Below are 20,273 nucleotides of genomic sequence, written 5' to 3' on the forward strand. Positions count from 1 at the left end.
AATGTCTGACCGTAGAGGTTGGTGATAAGGTTATACTTAACATTTATGAATATGTGGGATTTAGGCATAACTTCTATTCTTTGATTCATACATCTGATTTCTATTCCATTATGGCAGTTGTGTGCAGGTCATAAATACAAAATAAGCAGTAAGAACATCATGTTCAGGTTGAAGTGAAGAATTACTATTTCAACAGATGTTCTTTAGGGCATCCTTGTCAGCATAGGGCCTAGAAATAACACATGGATTGTGGGAAACAAGAATTAATATCTCCAGGCAATTACATAATTATAAGTAAAGGTTCCATTGGTGGGAAGAAAAATATAACACTTCAACTCATGCTGAGTTGCAGTCTGTACCAGGATCAGTTCTATTTACTTGAGTGCAGCTACTCACAGAGCAGCCTATTTAGAGCAGGTTTTACTTGGGTAAGCATAGTACTTTCTGACCCTTAATTTTCAAAGTCTCAGAACAGAGCTAGTCAGAAAATTAAGTTTGAACTTTTATGGCAACAGGCTGGTACTTCCATTTAAAATAATAATTAAGCAGCAATGTGTCAGTTTTTCACAGTAAGGAACTTAAGAGAACCCATGCTCGGACTTGAATTATTTCCTTAAACTATAATAATTCCTTTGCCAGAATAAAGTAAATTAAAATTTAATTAGGTCACTGAAGCACCAAATTAATTAAGTCCAGAACCTCTCTTTGTGGGTAAATTATGCTTTATTTACAAAAACACAGAGTGAAGTATACCCACGTAGTCTACTGAATTCCCCAGTTCCTTAAAATACATCACTATGTCTGTAGCCAGACAAAGCATTATTGCTCCAACATATATTCAGGCTGTTTTTATGTACCCAGTTAGTAGATGCTTGTTTTGTCTGATATTTCAGTATTCTTAAAACCAGCCCTTAGTACTCTTCTGGAAAAATGATACTAAAAGATCTCTTAATCATAGAATCATAGAATACTTTGGGTTGGAAGGGACCTTTAAAGGTTATCTAGTCCCAACATCCCCAAGGGACATCTTCAACTAGATCATGTTGCTCAGAGCCCCATCCAGCCTGACCTTGAATGTTTCCAGGGATGGGGGTCATCTACCACCTCTCTGGGCAACATGTGCCAGTGCTTCATCACCGTCATCATAAAAAATTTCTTCCTCATATCTAGTCTAAATCTACTCTCTTTTAATTTAAAACCATTGCCCCTTGGCCTATCGCTACAGCCCCTGCTAAAAAGTCTGTCCCCATCTTTCTTATAAGCCCCCTTTAAGTAGTGAAAGGCTGCAAGAAGATCTCCCCGAAGCCTTCTCTTCTCCAGGATCAACAACCCCAACTCCCTCAGTCTGTCCTCACAGGAGAGGTGTTCCATCCCTCTGATCATTGTTGTGGCCCTGCTCTGGACTCTCTCCAACACGTCCATGTCTTTCCTATGCTGAGGGCTCCAGAGCTGGACACAGGACTCCAGGTGGGGTCTCAGCAGAGTAGAGGGGCAGAATCACCTCCCTTGACCTGCTGGACATGCTTCTTTGGATGCAGCCCAGGATACGGTTGGCATTCTGGGCTGCAAGCACACATTGCTGGCTCATGTCCAGCTTTTCATCCACCAGTATCCCCAAGTGCTTCTCAGCAGGACTGCTCTCAATTCCTTGTCCCTCAGCCTTTATTGATAGTGGGGGTTGCCCTGACCCAGGTGCAAGACCCTGCCCTTGGCCTTGTGGAGCCTCATGAGGTTCACACAGGCCCATTCCTCAAACTTGTCCAGGTCCCTCTGGATGGCATGCCACTCCTCAGGTGTGTCAATCACAACACTCAGCTTGGTGTCATCTGCAGACTTGCTGAGGATGTACTCAATCCCTCTGTCTATGTCAATGATGAAGGCATTAAAGAGTACTAGTCCCAGTACAGACCCCTGAGGGACACGACTTGTCACCGATCTCCATGTGGACATTGAGCCATTGACCACTACCCTCTGGATGTGACCATCTAACCAATTGCTCATCCACCCAACAATCCACCCATCAAATCCATCTCTCTCCAGTGTAGAGAGAAGGATGTTATGAGGCACTGTGTCAAAGGTCCCCCAAAGTCCAGAGAAATGACATCTATAGCTCTTCCCTTGTCCACTGCTGTGGTCACTCCATCAGAGAAGGCCGCTAGTTTGATCAGCCAGGACTTGCCCTTGGTGAAGACATGCTGGCTGTCTCGAATCACCTCCCTGTCCTCCATGTGCCTTAGCATAGCTTCTAGGAGGATCTGCTCCATGACCTTCCCAGGCTCAGAGGGGAAGTAGACAGAGCAGTAGTTCCCAGGGTCCTCCTTTCTAACATTTTTAAAGGGTGCTATGAGCTTATTTGTAAAAACTTTAGAACTATAAGTGCAAGGTAAGCATATCGCTGGAATCATTGTTAACTTTGCTTTTCCATTAAGGAATCACAGCACAACAGCACAGTTGAAGAAGACTCTGAAGGAGATAATGATTCTGAGGAATTTTATTATGGAGGACAGGTAATGGAGAAAATTTTTGCACAAGTTTCAAGAAATTTATATTTGAAAGCTTCTGTTGTTCATTCCATTATAAATTTATGATAATAATCAATTTCTTATGTTTATTCAACATCAAATAGAATGCTATGTGTATATATACATCATATTTTATAGCAGAAATATTTAATATGTTATAATTTATATTTATATCAAAGCCAAAATAAGATCAGTTTGTTTACATTTGCAAAGCTGTGAGAATAGAAGAAGCAAGGATTCTTCAGAATGTTTGAAAATAGAAGCCAGTTACTTACTTCCAGGAAATAGATATTCACTCTTTAAAGCTTGTCCCATTATTGATACAAATGGGAATTCAGACTGGATCCAAATCTGTTTCCTTCTGGAGGATTGCCATTTTGTGAAGTCAAGAGCATTGCAATTTAATGGTAAAAATGGTTATTACAAAACAATTTTGATCTAGGCAATAATCCATTCTTTTTCTGAGCTATACAGTTAAATTCACCTTCAAAAATGCTGCATATTTTTAGATTAATGTACTGCTCTGTGTTTTTCCTTCTTGTTCCCGTTGCAGAATTAGATATTATTACATTCTCTTATGTTTTGTGAAAGAAAATCTCGTAATCTCTTTTCCTTTTGCAATGTCAATAGAACACTTCATGCTGCTAGTGTCTTTATTCAGATTTTTCTTATCTTTTCAGTCTAACTGTTGCCCCAAGGGAATCATTCCTTACTTATGTTTTTAGAACTGTTTATTTCAATGAACATTTTAATGAATTACAGTTGCTGTTTATGAATTTTGTCACTGCCTCAGCCTTGAGGCTGAAACCATCCGTGCCCTGGATGGAGAGCCAAGGCTGTAGGACCACGCCAGCAGTGCCAGCCGGTTGGGTTGGTGCAGAGAGCGTGGGATGCTGATGAGCAGGACATCGCTGAGCTTCTTATCTTTCAGAGCCAACAGTGTGGTGGGGTTTGAACACAAAATACACATTGAGGTGCTTTAAAAAAAAAAATGCGCACCTATAAAAAGCTATTAAAAATTATATTAAAACTGAAACTGAAAGAATGTATTTTCAGTGTTAGAAATAACTGGCATGGGGTATTGATTCATGTTCACTTCAGAAATGATAGCAGGAATTGCTTTGCTTCAGCTGACGACTCCTACAGCCCCATGGAGCACTGGGGAGGACAATGTACACACACATAGTGCAAAGAGCAAGGTCTTATTTTAATCTGCCTGAGAGGAAAATTCTTCTGATTTTGCCCTGTAGTGATGAGTTGTGTGTACTGGCTCCATTTTTCAACTCTGCAGAAAGGGTAGTAACCTCAAGGTGAAGGAAAAGGCAGCAAACAGCTGGGGTGCTTATTTCTTGAACTAATACATTTGGTAAAGGATGCCTGCCAGTGCCCAAATGAATTAATAAATGTTAACACTGCCTATGAGATATGGACACAGAGAGCAGTACGTTGTTTTGCAAGGTGTAACAGAGATGTGTAATAGTCAGTACTGGTTAGAGTTTGGTTGCCTTTTATTTGGAGTGGAAACTACATGATATTGCATTGTCATTTTTTTAAGGTAATACATTTAATTGAAGCAATTATAACTGGCAAAAAAAAATACAATTACATCAGCAATAAAAATAAAATATCATATCACTGTGAATGTCTTGAGAATAGAATATTAAAAAGTGAAATAAGGAGAACAAAAACCAAAAAAAGATATCATAGAAAGTATATTTAGCAATAGAGAAAAAAGGAAATTTTGAATTTAAAATTTCATGGTCAAAAAGACAACATCCTAAAGAAGACCTGTAGTATTAAATAAAGTACTGCGGTCTCAGAAAATAATTACGAAATCAGCTAATGAGCAAAGTCCCTCAAGATTGTGAGAGTTATTAAGTGAGCACCAGGTGTATTGGGAAGACAAAATAGTTGACTGTATATGTGGGGAGGAAGCAAGGCAAAGTGCTTCATTTGAGACAAGTGTGTGCTGTGCCCACAGAGAAAGGGGACAAAAATACTGACTTTAGCAACTAGAGGGAATAGTTGCCAGTGTAATTGTGTGCAATACAGTTGGGAAAGATGGAGGTCAGGGATAATTCTTAACATTTCTAAGTCATTACAGCCGGAAAAGCAAGGAAACAACTGATGGTAAAACGACGACCATGGAAGATGGGAAATTGCATTTGATGGGCAGTGAAAACAAGATATGACCTTTTGGTCATAAATTAAATGTTTGTATCCGCTTCCTAGGCACCTGCTTGTAATCCTCCCTAAGAATTTAATGGATAAATACTTTAAAGTAGCTAAGTGATTCAATAGCCTAAGTCCTATTGATTTTCAATGGGATTTAGGTTTGTAAATCACTTAATCTCCTTTAAAAATGCAACCTTTTGTCATTTTGTGGGACAAAATAATCTGAATCAGGTCTCAGGTTAAAAACTGAGACTTTCTAAACACAGACCTTTCAGACACAGCAAAGTTAACAGATATTTTAGATTTTATATTCACTTTCTCTGAGACTCTTTGTTAATTCTTGCTTTGAGCCTCTATCTTCTGTATGAGATAGAGATTCAAATGAGAACAGGAGATTGAAACAGTAAAACTGAGCACCTTCGACGCTCACTCTCTCCCTCTTGTGCTTCAGTTACAGGACACACTTGCAAATGCAGATATGCAAAACTCTGGCAGTCTTCTCTGCGTACATCAGCATGGCTGTGGCACTAAATCAGGGATGGAAAATACCATACTGTGGTGTTGCAAATTGCCAGAACACTGCTTTGTTTCCTTTTTGAGTTAATAACCACTTACTATCAGAAAATAGATTGGAGAAAGCATTGTGTTGAGCAGTTCTGTGTTCTGCATAGTGTTCCTTTTGGATTTTACTATTATTGATACATAAAGCTGGTTGAAAATACATGGTTTAGGATGAACAAAAGTGACAAGTGCACCACAGCTACAATTTGTGAAATGCTGTGTTCTCTTTGGAAACAGGACAGCAATTATTTATGCATCTTTAATATCTCTTTGAATAATGAGCATGTAAAAAGCATTGGTTTGCTCCTACCTAAAGTGAAAAAAAAAAAATAATAAAGGCTTTTTTCCCATGGTCTTCTACTTGGAAAATTGTTCTGACATGCCTGCCCAAACAAGGGAGGCATACTTGGCTTATACACTTTTGGTCATGAATATTGTTGATACCTCTGATAAACACATGCCCATGCTATGCTGATGAATTCTGTGCTTTATATCCGAAGGATTTTAAGTCTAATCAAATTATTCTATGCTAATTTTCACATGTAGAAACTGATCAGCTGATTATTATTTTATTTCTATCAAAATTTATTTAATTACATTGAAAAGTACATGTCTAGATATCAGAGCTGAATGTGTCACAGCACTGGTCTCCTGCAGATTTGGATGTACAAATTGAAGAAACAATACTATAGTTAGATATGGTCCTGCAATAGCCAGAATTGTCTGCAGGACTTCCTTGGGCGGGGGGCGGGGGGTGGGGAGGGAGAGAGAGATAGATGTCTAAAGGGATAAATTACACTCCTGTGCTTTGTTCTCTGAATTTGCCAAAGCCAAATCCTACTCTCATTTCTGAATCTGTCCAAATCTAGGGCTTGAGACACTTGGTATATAGAGTAGTTTCATGCTTCTCTTGTTGAGCCCAAGCCATTCTGTGGCTAATACGTATGAGAGTGTGACAGCAAGCAAGAGGGAGCAAGCCTTTGTCCTGTAGTGGTTGGACTGGGACGGTATGACTGGCGAGATCTGGTTTTTCTCCTACTTAACAGTTTTAAAATGCACAAGGGTCCAAGAACAAACCCCAGGATAAGACAGGGCAGAGGGACGAGTCCTTCACAGGGCTAATTCTCCCACAGACAGGAAAAACCAAACACAAACTCCTCTTTTCCCACAAACAGGAGTGGGACCCTGAAAAAATTTCGATGCAGAGGTGCTTGCTTTGCAAATCTCATTGCTTAGCAGCGGTAGACAACCTTAGTGCTTCCACTTACCAACACAGCGTCCTTTCTGAGTGTGGCATTAAGGAATCTTTACGCAACATATCTTGCCGGGGGGGAACTTTCAAGAGCCTAGATCAGGTGCCAGTAATGCAACAAATAAGAATTCCTGGGATTTTTTTTCCCCGGTAGGTTAGCTACGATGGAGAACTTCACAAGCACCCGCAGCTGGAGGCTGATTTGACAGCAGTGAGAGAGATCTATGGACCTAATGCAGTATCTCTCAGGTATGTCAATTGACCTTTCCATGTTGTGGAACCTTTAACGTTTTGGAGATTGCATTCCTTCCCTAACTGCCAAAGCACAAGTCTCTTCTGGGGATTTTGGCATGTTGTATGGCAAAAGGAAAGAGCACTGCTGGCTATAAATAATGCTGGCTTTGTTTTTAATTTTTTTGTGACTGAGTACTGATGCAACTGGCTGTACCTAGAACAGGCTCTGGAAGCCTGTTCTAAAACATCATTGTCTTTTGCAGTTCAGTTGGTATTTGATCAGGCCATTGTATTTTATTGAAAACTACTGTTCAGCATTACTCTAAACCATTGTTAAATACCTTTTCTGTCAGATTCTGTCTTTTGCCCTGAAGGTGAACAAGAGGAATGATAACATATTTAGTAAATGTTTTCCCTAGTGAAAGATTGAAGGAATTGGATTTGTCTAGTTTGGAAAAAAGAGAAGGAGAAGACAGAATAACAGTTCTTGTTCTTCAAAAAAGCTGTTTGTAGATAGGAGGAGTGTATCAAATGTTCTGTATTGTCATCATGAGAGAGACATTAAGAAACTAGCTGTGTTAGCAACAAGCAAGAATTTTATTAGATTTTAGGAAAGCTTTCTAATTGTGGGAGTCTAAAGTATCCTACACAGGGAAGTGATGGAACCTCAGTCAGAGGTTCAAAGGGTAATTACACACAAATTCTGCCAGGCATATATGAGCGTGTATGATTCTGCCATAGGGCATAGTTGTACAATGTATTTAATACACTTCAGGACTTTTATAACTCCATTTTCCATCTGTGTAATCTTAGTAATTTCATAAAAATAACAGGTAGGTGAGATGTAACAGACCTGTCAAACGTATTACAAAGAAAATACCAAATTTTTCATACAAACCAAGTAATGAAATGCAGAGAAGATAATAGCCTTAGGCATACATATATTGCAAGTAACAGTTCCCATTAACCTCTAAACAATAAGATTTGTTATTTTTGTCTAAGAAGAGGGAACATGTCTACCGCTATTGTGTACTATACTTCTTCAAATTAAGTGGAAATTTCATTACATTTTGAGGACTTGGGGAATTGAAATCCGAATAGTTGTATATGAGTTTAGGAAATGAATGAGATAAATGTTCAGCTGCCAAACTGATAACTATGAAATAGAGAATACCTTGATAATAGGCTCCCTCAAGCTCCTAAAATTGAAATATTATATGTAACCTTTCAAAAACTTTAATGCATCTAATTTATTGAATTAACTGTTTCACTGGAAGCATTGTGATCTCCTTGAGCTCACTGCAGTAGAAATTGGCATCTGTGACTGCTTTTGGCATGCGGAAAACTCTAATGGTTCTTCCACTCTGTTGCAGTTGAAAATACTTACAAATTCTTGGGCACGACATACACAGCATTAAGCATTCAGTTTCATCCCTCTCCTGCAGCTCCACTTCTCTCTAGATAGAGAAATCTGGCTGACGATGACACCCACTAAGATGCATATTTCCTAGACAGTTGACCCTCTTTTAGTAGTCTCTTGCTGTCACAGAGTCAACTGTACATATAAAAGTGAAATTCCTATACCTGCATGCTTTTCACCACTGCCTTTGAAATCTGGCCACCAAAGCAGTAAGACTTCTGGACCAGATGATCCAAACTCTTCAGTATCTATTTACATTGCTCATGCATTGATGGATGGAGGACCTCTGGGAGCTTCAAAAGCAAGATGTGTTCATGGAGCCATTAGAGGCAGCAGAACAGAAGCTGCAGGTGCTGGAAGAAGACATGATTTCTTCCTCCATTTCACCTTGGGAAAGTAAAACTAGAGTCAGCATCATGTGTCTAAAATCCATTTTCTAGGATGGTAATGAAGTGGAGGCAAAGGGATTTCAGTGAGTATGGAAAATCCACAGTTATAACTTTTTAATTTTATCCTTTCTTTCACCAATATTTCTGTGTTTCATTAGTTCAACTACGATTCTGTTTAATTAACAAAACGATGCTTATTTGTAGCCTTTTGAATCTCAGTCATGTGCGTAACACCAGCCTGTGTTCATAGATATTACTTGAGAGTTCATAACAATGGAACTTCTGGAAGATTAACAAAAAAATCTGAAACCACTGTTGTGTAGGATAATGGCTAAGCCATTATGTAGGTGGAGAATTTCACTGTTTCAAAGCTAGGTCTTCAGTGGGCTGTAGGAGGGTCAGCTCTGGGGTGAGTCGACCCTGGAGCAGCTGTCAGGTTGGCTGGTAAGCCTCCAGGTAACACAGCCCTGGCCAGCCGTTTACCTGCCCTGCGTCTGCTGTGTGTGGACGTGTCTGATCTAGAGAGAGATTTTGGGTTAGCCCTTACCAGAGAGAACCATTGGGATGCCAAGGTTTGGTGGAAGAGGTTCCTTCCACCAAACTTCACAAGGGGTCAAGGCATTTCCAGTGCGAGCTAGGTCCTACCATGGGCTGAGAGGCCACTTTGGTAGGAGATAGTTATATTCACAAAAATATTATATTTCAAAATTGCCTTATCAACTTAACTTACGCACAGCTGTTACTGTGCACTGTCTTGGTCTACTTTAATAGAAAATTATGGAAGTCACTGTGAGAACAAGCATATAAATGCAGTGTAAGAAAAAACCTAGTGACTAGAAGCTAATCTGATAAATTGAGAGTGACTGCACTTTTACAGTATTGTCCACTTAAGTAATTTAAATGAAAAGAGTTTATTTAAGTGTATGAATGAGTATTTTCTGGCTGTATTTTTCAGAAATTTTCAAGTATGTTGTGGGAGGGCAATCAGAATGAGTCCGATAATAAGAGGCAGAAAAATCAGACTTTAAATGTAAGATTTCAGATGGCAATAAGACACCTATAGGCAGAAGTTAAATCTAACCTTGGAGATTCCAGCAATGCTACACATAACAGATAAAATAAGGTGATTATTTCCTTGAGCACATTACAGGGCAATCTTTATGTTTTAACAAACAAATGCTTGAATGTATGAAGCAATCCCACAGGTATTATATGCCACCCCCTAGGCTATGTTGTATTTGTCTTCAATGATTTATCTCAAGCCTCTGCTTAGGGTACTGGCTGTTAACCTGAAATACTTTTGAAAATTAACTAGGATTTTCTTTTGTCATAAATAGGAGCAGCATGTGGCCATTATTGTTTTCTTGATTTATTTGTGCAACACGTGAGACAAAAATACATAGCAGCAATAGAGAAAGAATTTGGGCGAATTAGTAGAAAAAAAAATTAAGCTGTTTAAGCAAAATCTACTGAAAGAAAGTTTCAGTGCAGCAGATGGTCACCCACTGGAAATATTGGTCCAATCTATGTAAGCATGTATTTTATAACCATTCTGATTTCACAGACAAGGTTATCCTTTATAAAATCTTCCCTGTTATAAGCACTCCTGGTCTGAGGAGTATCTTAAAGACCTCTAATGTAATGTAATTCTTTCCTTTCAGGGAATATGGAGCCATTGATGATGTAGATATTGACCTGCATATTGATGTTAGCTTTCTTGATGTAAGTAATCTAATCACAGAGTTACATAATGAACATTAATACCCATTTAATTCTGCCACACATCAGACTCTGTAGACAACCATTGAGACTTTCCTTTTTCGGAGACTTGATCTTCACAAGTGGCTGTCACAGTATTGATTGCTACTCAGTGGAAAGATTTCTGTTCCTTCTATGATCACATTATTAAAACACTTTGTAGGCTTTTATTTACTGCATGTGTATTTCATTTCAAACATGCTTTGTGAATGGTAAATGTTTTAACTGATATAAGTGAAGTACATTTCTTTTTTTGCTGTCCTAGACATTAGTTAGGTGAAAGCACTTCATAGAGTCCTGGAAGAAAGAAGACCTTGGCTGGAACTCTCCTGTGTGCTTCTTAACATCTGCAGCTCATTAGGGAGAGTCTTGAGTGGCAAATGAGACACAGGACAGTGGTGCTGTCGACTGGCAGCATGGTTTCTGTAACAGTTACGCTGTCATTAACTCCACACTAACTTTTTTATCTCCTCACCTCATCTGTGCAGTAACATCCTGCCCTCTAGATAGGGAATAAAAATTAGTACTTTTAGGGCATCATTAGCTTCTGCACAGATATGTCATATTCTCAGGTCAGCACCACACATATGACAGTTGTTCTTGGGTTTTTCTCAAATTTAAGAAAGTCTGATTGTATCTTCAATTATCTTAGTCGTCCTTAAGGAGGAAATGTTTCCTTTGCCCTATGCTAGGGATGAGTTTCCTTTCCATCTTTAGTTGCTCCTTTGCTTCTCAGCTTTGAAGCAGTATCTCTTGATAGATGGGAATGTGTCTGCCTGCACTGTAGACGTAGATTTGTGTATAAACCTGTTCTCATTTTAAATGAGCATACTCAAGAACTGCAAGCAGTCTAATACTGCTCTTAGGGGCACCAGCAGGCAATAGTTTGTCCTAAGTCTCAAGCGTGAAGTTGGAGTAGATATTCCACAACTGGGTAAATGCCTGAATGGTGTTTGTAACAACCCTAAGGTAGACGGACAGAAGACAGCAGCTCCTCATGATGACTAATGGTGTCTGTTGTTTTCTTTTTATCTTGAACTAGGAAGAGATTGCTGTGGCTTGGGATGTAATTCGCACAGAGCCGATAATAGTGCGGTTACACTGTTCACTTACCCAGTACTTACATGGTCCAGGTTAGTCACCTGTATATTCTTCATATGCCTTGTATAGTGTCTCGGTCTGAGCCATGTAGTAGGTGATAGATACTCATTCACTGCCAGATCTTTGACCCTGCATGTGCTTAGATCTACCACTGAGAACAGTCCTACTTGTTTGAAATTATGCTTACATATATTTCTGCGGCTAGACCCTCAATAATGGCATGGGTATTAAATTTAAACTTTCATAGGTTAATTTTTGGAACTTGTTTTCCTGATATCTTTTGCAACTGACTCCTCTAGGAACCGGGGTTAAGGAATAAAGATTTACAGTTTGTAGTATGTAATTTCCTGATTTTGGAAATCAGGCATTATCTGCACACATGAGATATCACTGATAAGGTATACATACACAGACCTGTGCAGCATATTAATATGCCCTTTTTCACACAACTTTGAAAAATCAGGCTACAATAATTATCCTTTCATCTTCTGATTTCGATATGACTGTGTGAACTCTGTGAATCTTTACATTTGAATGAGTTGTTAAGTGAGTAAAGATTCCTCATGAGAGTAAAAATGGTCAAACTCCTGAAGAATCAACTGATTTTGAAGATTTGGAAACATTCTTCAAAGAGTCAACTTCAGATATATTTTTACAGTGGGAAGTCAGAACTAAGTCGCAATTTGGATCATAACTTGCCTAGCTTCAGAGGCTGCCAGTACAAGCTGTCGGTTCAGGCTTGTATCTGTAGGAGAATTGTGCATGTGGGAAATTAATAGATATTTCCAGTCATAATATGTTTAGCAAAATCTGTCTCAATGAACTATTTTTATAGGATATGTACCTTGCTGATGCTAACTATAAGCTATAGTCTGTTCGTTCAAATAAGTAATTCATTACATCAATCTTTTTTTTTTTTCATTGACTTTGGTCTTTTTGTCTGTATTTTATTGCTTTAACCTTTTTTACAAATATACAGATTTTAAAATATGAATTTGCCGTAGCAGGTAGCAGTGTTAGTATTCAGAATAGTTCTATATAAATGTAATTCAAAAAATAAAAAAGTGCAGCAAATAAGAGAAGGTGAAATGTGAAGTAAGAAATGACCTAGTAAAATGAGAAGTAACTGCAAGATACCTTCTGCACTGTTGGCAAGGTTAAAACAGGAAGCTTAGCTCCCAGTCCTGCAGCTGACTGCTTGTGGGAGTGCCTGAGTACCAAGAAAGGCAAGATCAGGGCCAGAGGTAAGTGCTTCGATGTCACTGGTTTTATGAGCCCAGCCACTGTTGCAGCCATGTCTCTTTATTTACCAGAAAAGGACAATGAGATCCACCACCTTTTGTGTTAACAAGACCCTTTCTCTGTGTATTCCTTTTCCCCCTTAAATATGTTTTTTTGAGACTACTGGGCCATAACTTTATGCTACATCTTTTTCTCCTGTAGTATTTTCTGTTGATTGATAAAAGAAACAGAAATGCAGTGTACACCAAAGCAGAAAGGGGGGTATGAGTACCACCTTGTAGCTGTGTAATATCCTGATTTTAGATAATCATTCTACTAGTTAGTAACTTGTCTCATTATTGTATTTCTCCCACGTGCCTTAGAAACTTGTCTTAGACGAGGAAGAATCAGGCTTTTGGAGGTACCAGGCTGTTTCCTCTGGCTGTAGAGCTTAGACAACAATTGCAGTCTAGATGACAGATTTTAAGATTGCTGGTCTAGGTATGATTCTCATTGAAAATATTCCCCTTCTACCATGTCTCCTAAATCTGACAACCTAAAGACATTGCTACCCCTAATCAAATAATTCATCCCTTTTGAAAAAATCATCAGTTTGTCTTTAAGAGATGAGATTATATTTGAATGATAACGTTAGAGAAAGGGTATCTACAGGGCTTTGAACTAAGTAAAATTGGATGGTCAGGTTAGATATATTGTATTTTATTTTTAAAGTTAATTTATTAAAGCAAAATTAAAGGATAAACTTTGACATTCTGAATAGAATCTGGCTTTCTTAGTGATCAGAATAATACAGATTTTAAAGTACTGGTGTACTTTTTCTAATAAAATTTGAACCAACCCCAGATTTTTTGTTTTCATTCCTTTTCTATTTTACTGATAGTCATTATCACCTTATGTAATATGAAGTATAAAATCTATTTGTGCTTTTAATATGTGTTGGCTGTTGTCCTGCCTTGAGGACCTGAGGCTCTCTCAAGAAGTGCTAAATTCCATCTGCCACTTCTATCTAGTAAATGTTATTAAAGGGTTTTAGTAATACTAGGAGCTAATTTCCAGTCTTCACCATGCACACTTTGAATTTTCTGACAGATGAATATGGACATACCAGTGCTAGTACAGGTCTTGAGAAAAATTCGGGGTAATCTTTGGCCACTGGAATTCATATCTCAGGCACTTAGATAACAATTGTGGATCTTGTGTTAAAACACCCTCAGAAAGAAAACTCAGATACTAATTAATTTGGTTTATTCCACTCTGGGTTTTCTACATCGTCACAGGAACTGTAGTGTGTAAAGACTCCTTACTTAGAAAAAAATTTAAGAGATTAGGTGAGATGAATTACCAATCCAGATACATTTAATCTGGTGCTGCTCTCTCATAATATGACACACATTTTTGTAATTAAAATTAGTGGGAAAAGGTACATTTGGGACAATTCAGTTTCTAAAATACTCAACTGTAAAATTACAATTTATATTGGCTGACATTCCAAAAAGGACCATTCATTTCTTAATATGCTTAGATGACATGTCCACTTTCACCATTGCTTCAGTGGCATTGTCTATAGTAAAGGTCCAGATAGAACAAGGTCCTTAAATGTGATTTATATGGTCATGAGTTTTTGATTATTGCTGTAAGTTTGTATATCAACAATATCTCCTTTTTCCATAGTGCCAACTGTGGATGTATTTCAGATCTCTACTAAGGAAAGATTTGGGCTGGGACATCAGCTGAAAAAGTAAGTCTAGAAAAGTGTAAACCCTTGTTTTCAGACAAATACTCTTTTTAGTTCCCAGGCCATGTCAAGTAGGATAAAATTCACAGGTTGTCAGGTTGGTTGAATCATTGTGTTTTGAACTTGGTTTTCTTTAAATACAAAATAACAGGATTTGCCTGTTCAATTTTGACAGTTGTTGAGAACCTGATTTGTGCTGCCTGCCAGGGTTTTCTGTCACTTTGCTGCCATTTAGGAAGTAGGCTACAAAAGTTCAAAAGACTGTAGCTAGTAGTGTTCAATTTCATGTTTCTGCTTAGATGGTGAAGCTTCTGGAGCAGGAATCTTTTTCAGCATCAAGCATACCCTAAGGGGCTATGCTTTCATGGTGGCCTCTAGGATGTACCACAGTAATTAGGCCATCCGCATTTTGAGGACAAGAGGGAAGAATAGCCAAAAAAATTAGCAATTTCATGTGTTCATGGCCCAATTAAATTTAATACCATTTTGCTGAGTCACCTTTTTACATATGCTTGTGTATGTGTAATAAAATGACAAGAATATAGGTTTTAGTATCTGACCATTACAACATTAAAAATCCCATAAGATTGCTGTTTTGTTTAAAGAAATTCAGTGCAGCGTTTCTGTAACCTTACAAATAAAGAAATATTAAAATCTCCATGGTACATGACTTCGAAGAAAAAAAAAATGAAACAATTCCGGGACATGAACAGTCTCTTAAACTGTTTCAGTGCTTACACTGTCTCTGATTCGTGCACCAGGTAATTACAAAAGGTTCCCATAAGACATTTTCAAGGACATAGCTGCATAATTCACAGTTGATCTGAAGACAGATTACCCATGAACCCCATGGCCCCTCATGACTGTGGCAACATGATACTCATCTTTGAAGATTCACGAAATTTTTTATAAAGTCCATACCAACTTCCACTTTGACTTTATCACTCTAAGACCCCCACTGCTAGATTAGAGTCACAGAGTAATTTGGCTTGGAAGGAACTAGGTCACCTACTGCAACTTCCTGCTCCAAGTAACACTAACTTCAAAGTTAGGTTAGTTAACTCAGAGTATCAGTCAACTGAGGTGTGAAATGTCCAGCCTTTGTGGGCAATGTGTTGTACTTAACCACTCTTCTTGTGGATGTCCTGTTTTTATAGCCTTTATGTTTTTTAGCTTTCCTTGCTACAACTTGGGACCACTCCCTTTTGCTGTCCATCTCTGGGAAGTGTCTGGCTCTGCAAAGGCTCTTTGGGTGGTGTAATATGTGACATCTCTACCTTCATATTTGTGCCTTAGGAGAATATGCGCCTACTTGAGCAGCGTGGATGCTGTAGTCTACCTCTGTAGTCACTAGAGACAGGAGCCTATAGTTGCATGGAATGCCATTGAATCAATTTGTCTCTACATCTCCCTGAAAGGCATACCTGCATTAAGTCTTGCAATGGTTGTTTGCACAGACTGTATTCTTAATAAGAGTTCCGTGTAAATTAGTTTTATGTGTAAAAATGCATTTTTGAGGAGCTGAGGCACCCAATCATCAGTCTACATACATGATGGAAAAACTCTGCCTGTAGAGTGAGGACATTGCATCATGTCACCTACGTGGTGAGCAGGGACACTGTAGTATTAAGGTGATTATGTCTTGCGTAGGATAAGAAAATCTTTTTTTCTTTCTTCATTTGCAGAATCATGCAGACATTTGTTACACAACAGTGGAAGAACAGCAAAGAGAAATCTAATTGTACGCACAATAAGAAGGTGTCTGACAAAAAGGTGAAATCCCCTCTGCACATCTTTTCTACATTGCGCAGGTAATAGCAAGGAAAATGAGCTGGTATCACCATATCCTGTTCAAAATCCACAGCAGACTTCACAAGGTGAAATGTTGACTTTTCTCCACAGAGAAGTGCTGTATTTATATCTTACCTCATGGGTTTCCAGTCCTTGCCTTGCGTGACATCAAAAGTGAACTAGGTACTACTGCAGCTTCTAAGACTACTTGAATGCAGAGCATTTCAATGCCCTGCTCTCTGAAACAGCCATGTTTCATCTAGAATTTCAAATAATTTATTTTATATTATTTAACTTGCTGTATTTGTATCTTTATTAGCTTGGTAGGATTTGACTGTTACTTGAATAGCAAGGATATAAATGGAAGTAATATATAACATATAACATATGTATTATATTTATTTTGTTAAATGTTGTTGTCTGGCTGTTCTTTCCACAGCTGTGTGCATTTTTAATTTTGTAAAGGTAGAATGGTCATTAATGAAAGACTGATTTTTAGAGCTGCTGAGCACCCACCCCTCTCCACTGTTCAAGTACATTAATGTTCACCATTTCTGAAATGCGGGCACAGAATTTCAAAGAACAAAGGCATTAAAACCATAACAAGTAGTTTGTGAATAGTTCATTTGAATTCATTATGACTTCTGCCAGTTACTCGTACTCTTACCTCTTTCAGGAATGTGACTATTTGCTCCAGCATGTTTTCCTGCTTATGAAAGGTTGACAGATCACCCCTTCTGTGAATTTTAATTGAATTTAATTGAATGCTTCTTTGAACATTCCTTCTTTTTCATGAATTTTACCATTCTAAATTCTGTGTATAAAAAAGAGAGGGAATGCAGGGATCACTCACATGAAAGGAGGGAGCACCATTCCTACCTCCTGTCTGCAGGAGAGTGGTGGTGAGCCAACTGCAACAGTGAGTCAGCAACCTCCACGTGCATCTTCCACTGTCACCACTTGCTAACAAGGTGGGGAAACCTGCCAGCCTCTCCCCTTGGCGTTTCACTTCTTTTCTATTCGATCCAAGCCCAAAAAATACTCCAAAGATTGGGGTTGCTTATAAAGCATAGAAAAATGATTCAGCGTACCTGTTACATGTTCTTGCTTTGCAAGGACAGGAGAATGTGAGCCTTATAGAAATGTGACAATTCATGTGCACGTTGTTTTGTAAAAACCTTTTGTTCTTCACTTTCCGCATTCATAATTTAGGTCCCTCACATTCTCATTTCTAGTGTTACAGAGCTAGAATTTGTCTAAAACAGAAAGAAGGGCATCAAGCTGTCTTCCACAAAGCACCCAGATTATTAGGAGGTTATTAAAAATAATGTCAATTTCAGCTGAATTAAATTTTATTTTTAAATAACTGCTTGCAAGTTTCATTGCTCATTGTATCTTCCATTGGATCTGGACATAGAATTTGTTGTGCTCTGCCCAGAAGACAATAACTTTAATGGGATCATGCCATGATTTCCATTAGGAAAGACAGATTTTGATAAGGGAAATGTCTTATAATCTTATATTAAATATGAGGGTTTAATTTCAAAGATAATTTTGCAAATAAATGGTTTGGTTAGAGACATAGTGATCTTTACAAAGAGCTGTAAGGATATAGCTCTTAACTTCTACTTAAGTAGTTAAATGTCTTTTTGATCAATGAGCTTGTGTATAAATAGGAGTTAGATGTCTATTTAGTGTTGGAAAATCAGTCCTAAATACTATTGCTCATTTTTTAAATGTTTGGCTTCATTTATTCATTAGTGAAATACATAAAGACACTTACAAATTTTTGTATATGCATGGTCTTGCTTGATTTGCACAGGATTTTGATTAATGTTCAACTTTTTCTTCTTTATTTTTAAGGTCGCCAAGTTATCCTCCACCTGGCTGTGGTAAAAATAAATCAAAACTGAAGTCAGAACAGGATGGCATCTCTAAAACTCACAAGCTGCTGAGAAGGACTTGCTCTAGCACAGTGAAGACAGAGGATGTGTGTGCCACAAAATCTCACAGAACCTTTGGTCGCTCGCTGTCAAGTGACCCTAGGGCTGAACAGACAATGGCTATTAAATCGCACAAACTGTTGAACCGTTCTTGCTCTGCAGCCGTGAAGCAGGAGGAGTGCATCACTTTAAAGCCCCATAAGTTGTTAAGTAGATCATGTTCTGGGGACCCTCGATGTGAGCACAACAGCACCTTGAAGCCCCACAAACTTTTAAGTAGGTCCTACTCCAGTAATCTTAGAATGGAAGAATTGGATGGATTGAAGAATCAAAAGTTACTCAGCAAGACTTGCTCCAATGCCCCTAAATCATCCAAAATGGAGCCTTTCAAGGAGTCCAACATAGCTGAGAGCAGGAGGCTCTCTCTTACCTCAGGGCTTATTGGTATCTTAACACCATCTTCATCATCACCTTCACAAGCTGCTGTGCGTAGTAATTTTTTTATTCTGCTCATTTTCCTCCATTCCAAATGTGCTGTTATGCTTATTATGCAAAGGCATTAATACTTAGGACATGCGTTAGTGAATATACTGGATATATTGAATATATTGGAAGACAAGAGCAATGGAGTCAGCTTTTTTAAGGAGGATTTAAACAACTGTGCATGCACATATATTTCAGTTATAAGATCAGAATTTTCTTAGGTCATGACAGAGATGCTGTATGTCATGTGGAATACAGCCCAATGTACATGGGAAAAGTTCAATCATCCACCTCCTTCCCTTCCTCCTTTCTTGGTGTAGGAAGAAGGGAGTGTGTGAGCTTCCGTGCTGCAAAATTGGCTTGGTCACACAGGCCTTTTCTCATTTCCCTGTTTGCTTCATGGGGAAAGCAACTGTCCATTGGCTCGTTTGGGTGGCAAGGCACCTCTCCTTCTGGTCTCTGCAGCTGTGATCATCATCATACTGGAAGGAATGCAGTCATGATTCAACTCGCCTCTTGCACATTTGTGCTCTGTGAAAGGTTTAACCTTCAAATGCACTGGTGGCAGCCAGGGAAGGAATTAAGCCCACGCTGGACCCCTTTCTTTCCCCACAGACATGACTGATTTGGAAAACAAAATAGCATGTATTCTTAAATTTAAGAAAGAGGTCTCAAAATTAGTTCTTCTGCCTCTTCCTCTTAAGGGATAGCTTTTATACTTCAGAGGAATGAGTGGGTCTGTTTGCACTCTTTCAAGGCATCAGTGTCTTTTCTGTGTTAGATCTGGGGAGAGACAATTAGGAGATAGTCCTCTCCACTCCTTAGCATGGTGGTACCTTGATGTTCTCACCAAGAAAAAGCTGATTCCTGCTTAAGATGCCACATATATATTAAAAATAGTGCATTCTGAACAATGAAATCACATTGAGTGTGCTGTGTCTCATGGTAAATTAGTTTAAGCTGTGAGCTATATCATTAGATCTAAATGGAGTGGTATACTATCATAAAATAATTTATATACATGCTATGTGGTTGGTTCCTGTAATATGCACAGCAAAATTAATTTAAGGTGAGCCAACAGACTTTTTACTTTTTACAGTTTAGAGATGCATTTTTTCTGAATCAGCAGAGGATGTCTTAACATAACAAGACTTTTCTCTCCTAAAGTAATAGGAGAAATCCCATTGATTTTGACAAGATAATGAAGAATTGACTAAGTGATTTCATTACTGATGTTATCAGCTGATATGAAAGAAATGCAAACCCTGCTTGGCAGTCTATAAAAACTACCAGTAATTTATTGCTTGAATGCATTTACTTTGAGGGAAAATCATTACATACATGATCAGGTGCAGTCTGACTGATGTTAGTGGAAGGACGTCAAGAGCCCATTTCACATTTTATGTGCAGGCACCCAGATGTATGGGCAGCCTGTGTGCCTAACTGCGATTTGAAGTCAGTGGAATGTGGAAGTCATGAATTGGGACCCTAACTTCTCTCAATTCTTGGCTAATATATTTGAATCTCATATATGAATACAATTAAGCTTGTATTCAAAGAGAATATAATTCAGGAGAAACAAGGGAACCCAATTAAGCAGTTAGAGAAATTAAAGAAAATAAGCCTATAAACAAAAGAAGAAAAGCCGTAAATGGAGCCTATCTGAT

The 20,273-nt window shown here is 38.3% G+C and overlaps 1 protein-coding gene across 2 annotated transcripts in view; it reads left to right on the top strand.

The window, feature by feature from the left end:
• PARP8 (poly(ADP-ribose) polymerase family member 8) overlaps positions 1-20,273 on the top strand; it is a gene marked incomplete at its 3' end in the record, with an annotated part of 120,929 nt that overhangs the window by 60,714 nt on the left and 39,942 nt on the right. For both annotated transcript variants that reach the window (XM_082013440.1, XM_082013441.1), the window contains exons 6-12: positions 2,430-2,507; positions 6,665-6,759; positions 10,215-10,275; positions 11,354-11,444; positions 14,326-14,392; positions 16,075-16,200; positions 18,044-18,608. In XM_082013440.1, the coding sequence (XP_081869566.1) occupies positions 2,430-2,507; positions 6,665-6,759; positions 10,215-10,275; positions 11,354-11,444; positions 14,326-14,392; positions 16,075-16,200; positions 18,044-18,608 (1,083 nt within the window). The remainder of the gene's footprint in view (positions 1-2,429; positions 2,508-6,664; positions 6,760-10,214; positions 10,276-11,353; positions 11,445-14,325; positions 14,393-16,074; positions 16,201-18,043; positions 18,609-20,273) is intronic.

The sequence above is a fragment of the Phaethon aethereus genome, assembly GCF_964289735.1.
Source record: "Phaethon aethereus genome assembly, chromosome: Z".
NCBI lineage: Eukaryota > Metazoa > Chordata > Aves > Phaethontiformes > Phaethontidae > Phaethon > Phaethon aethereus.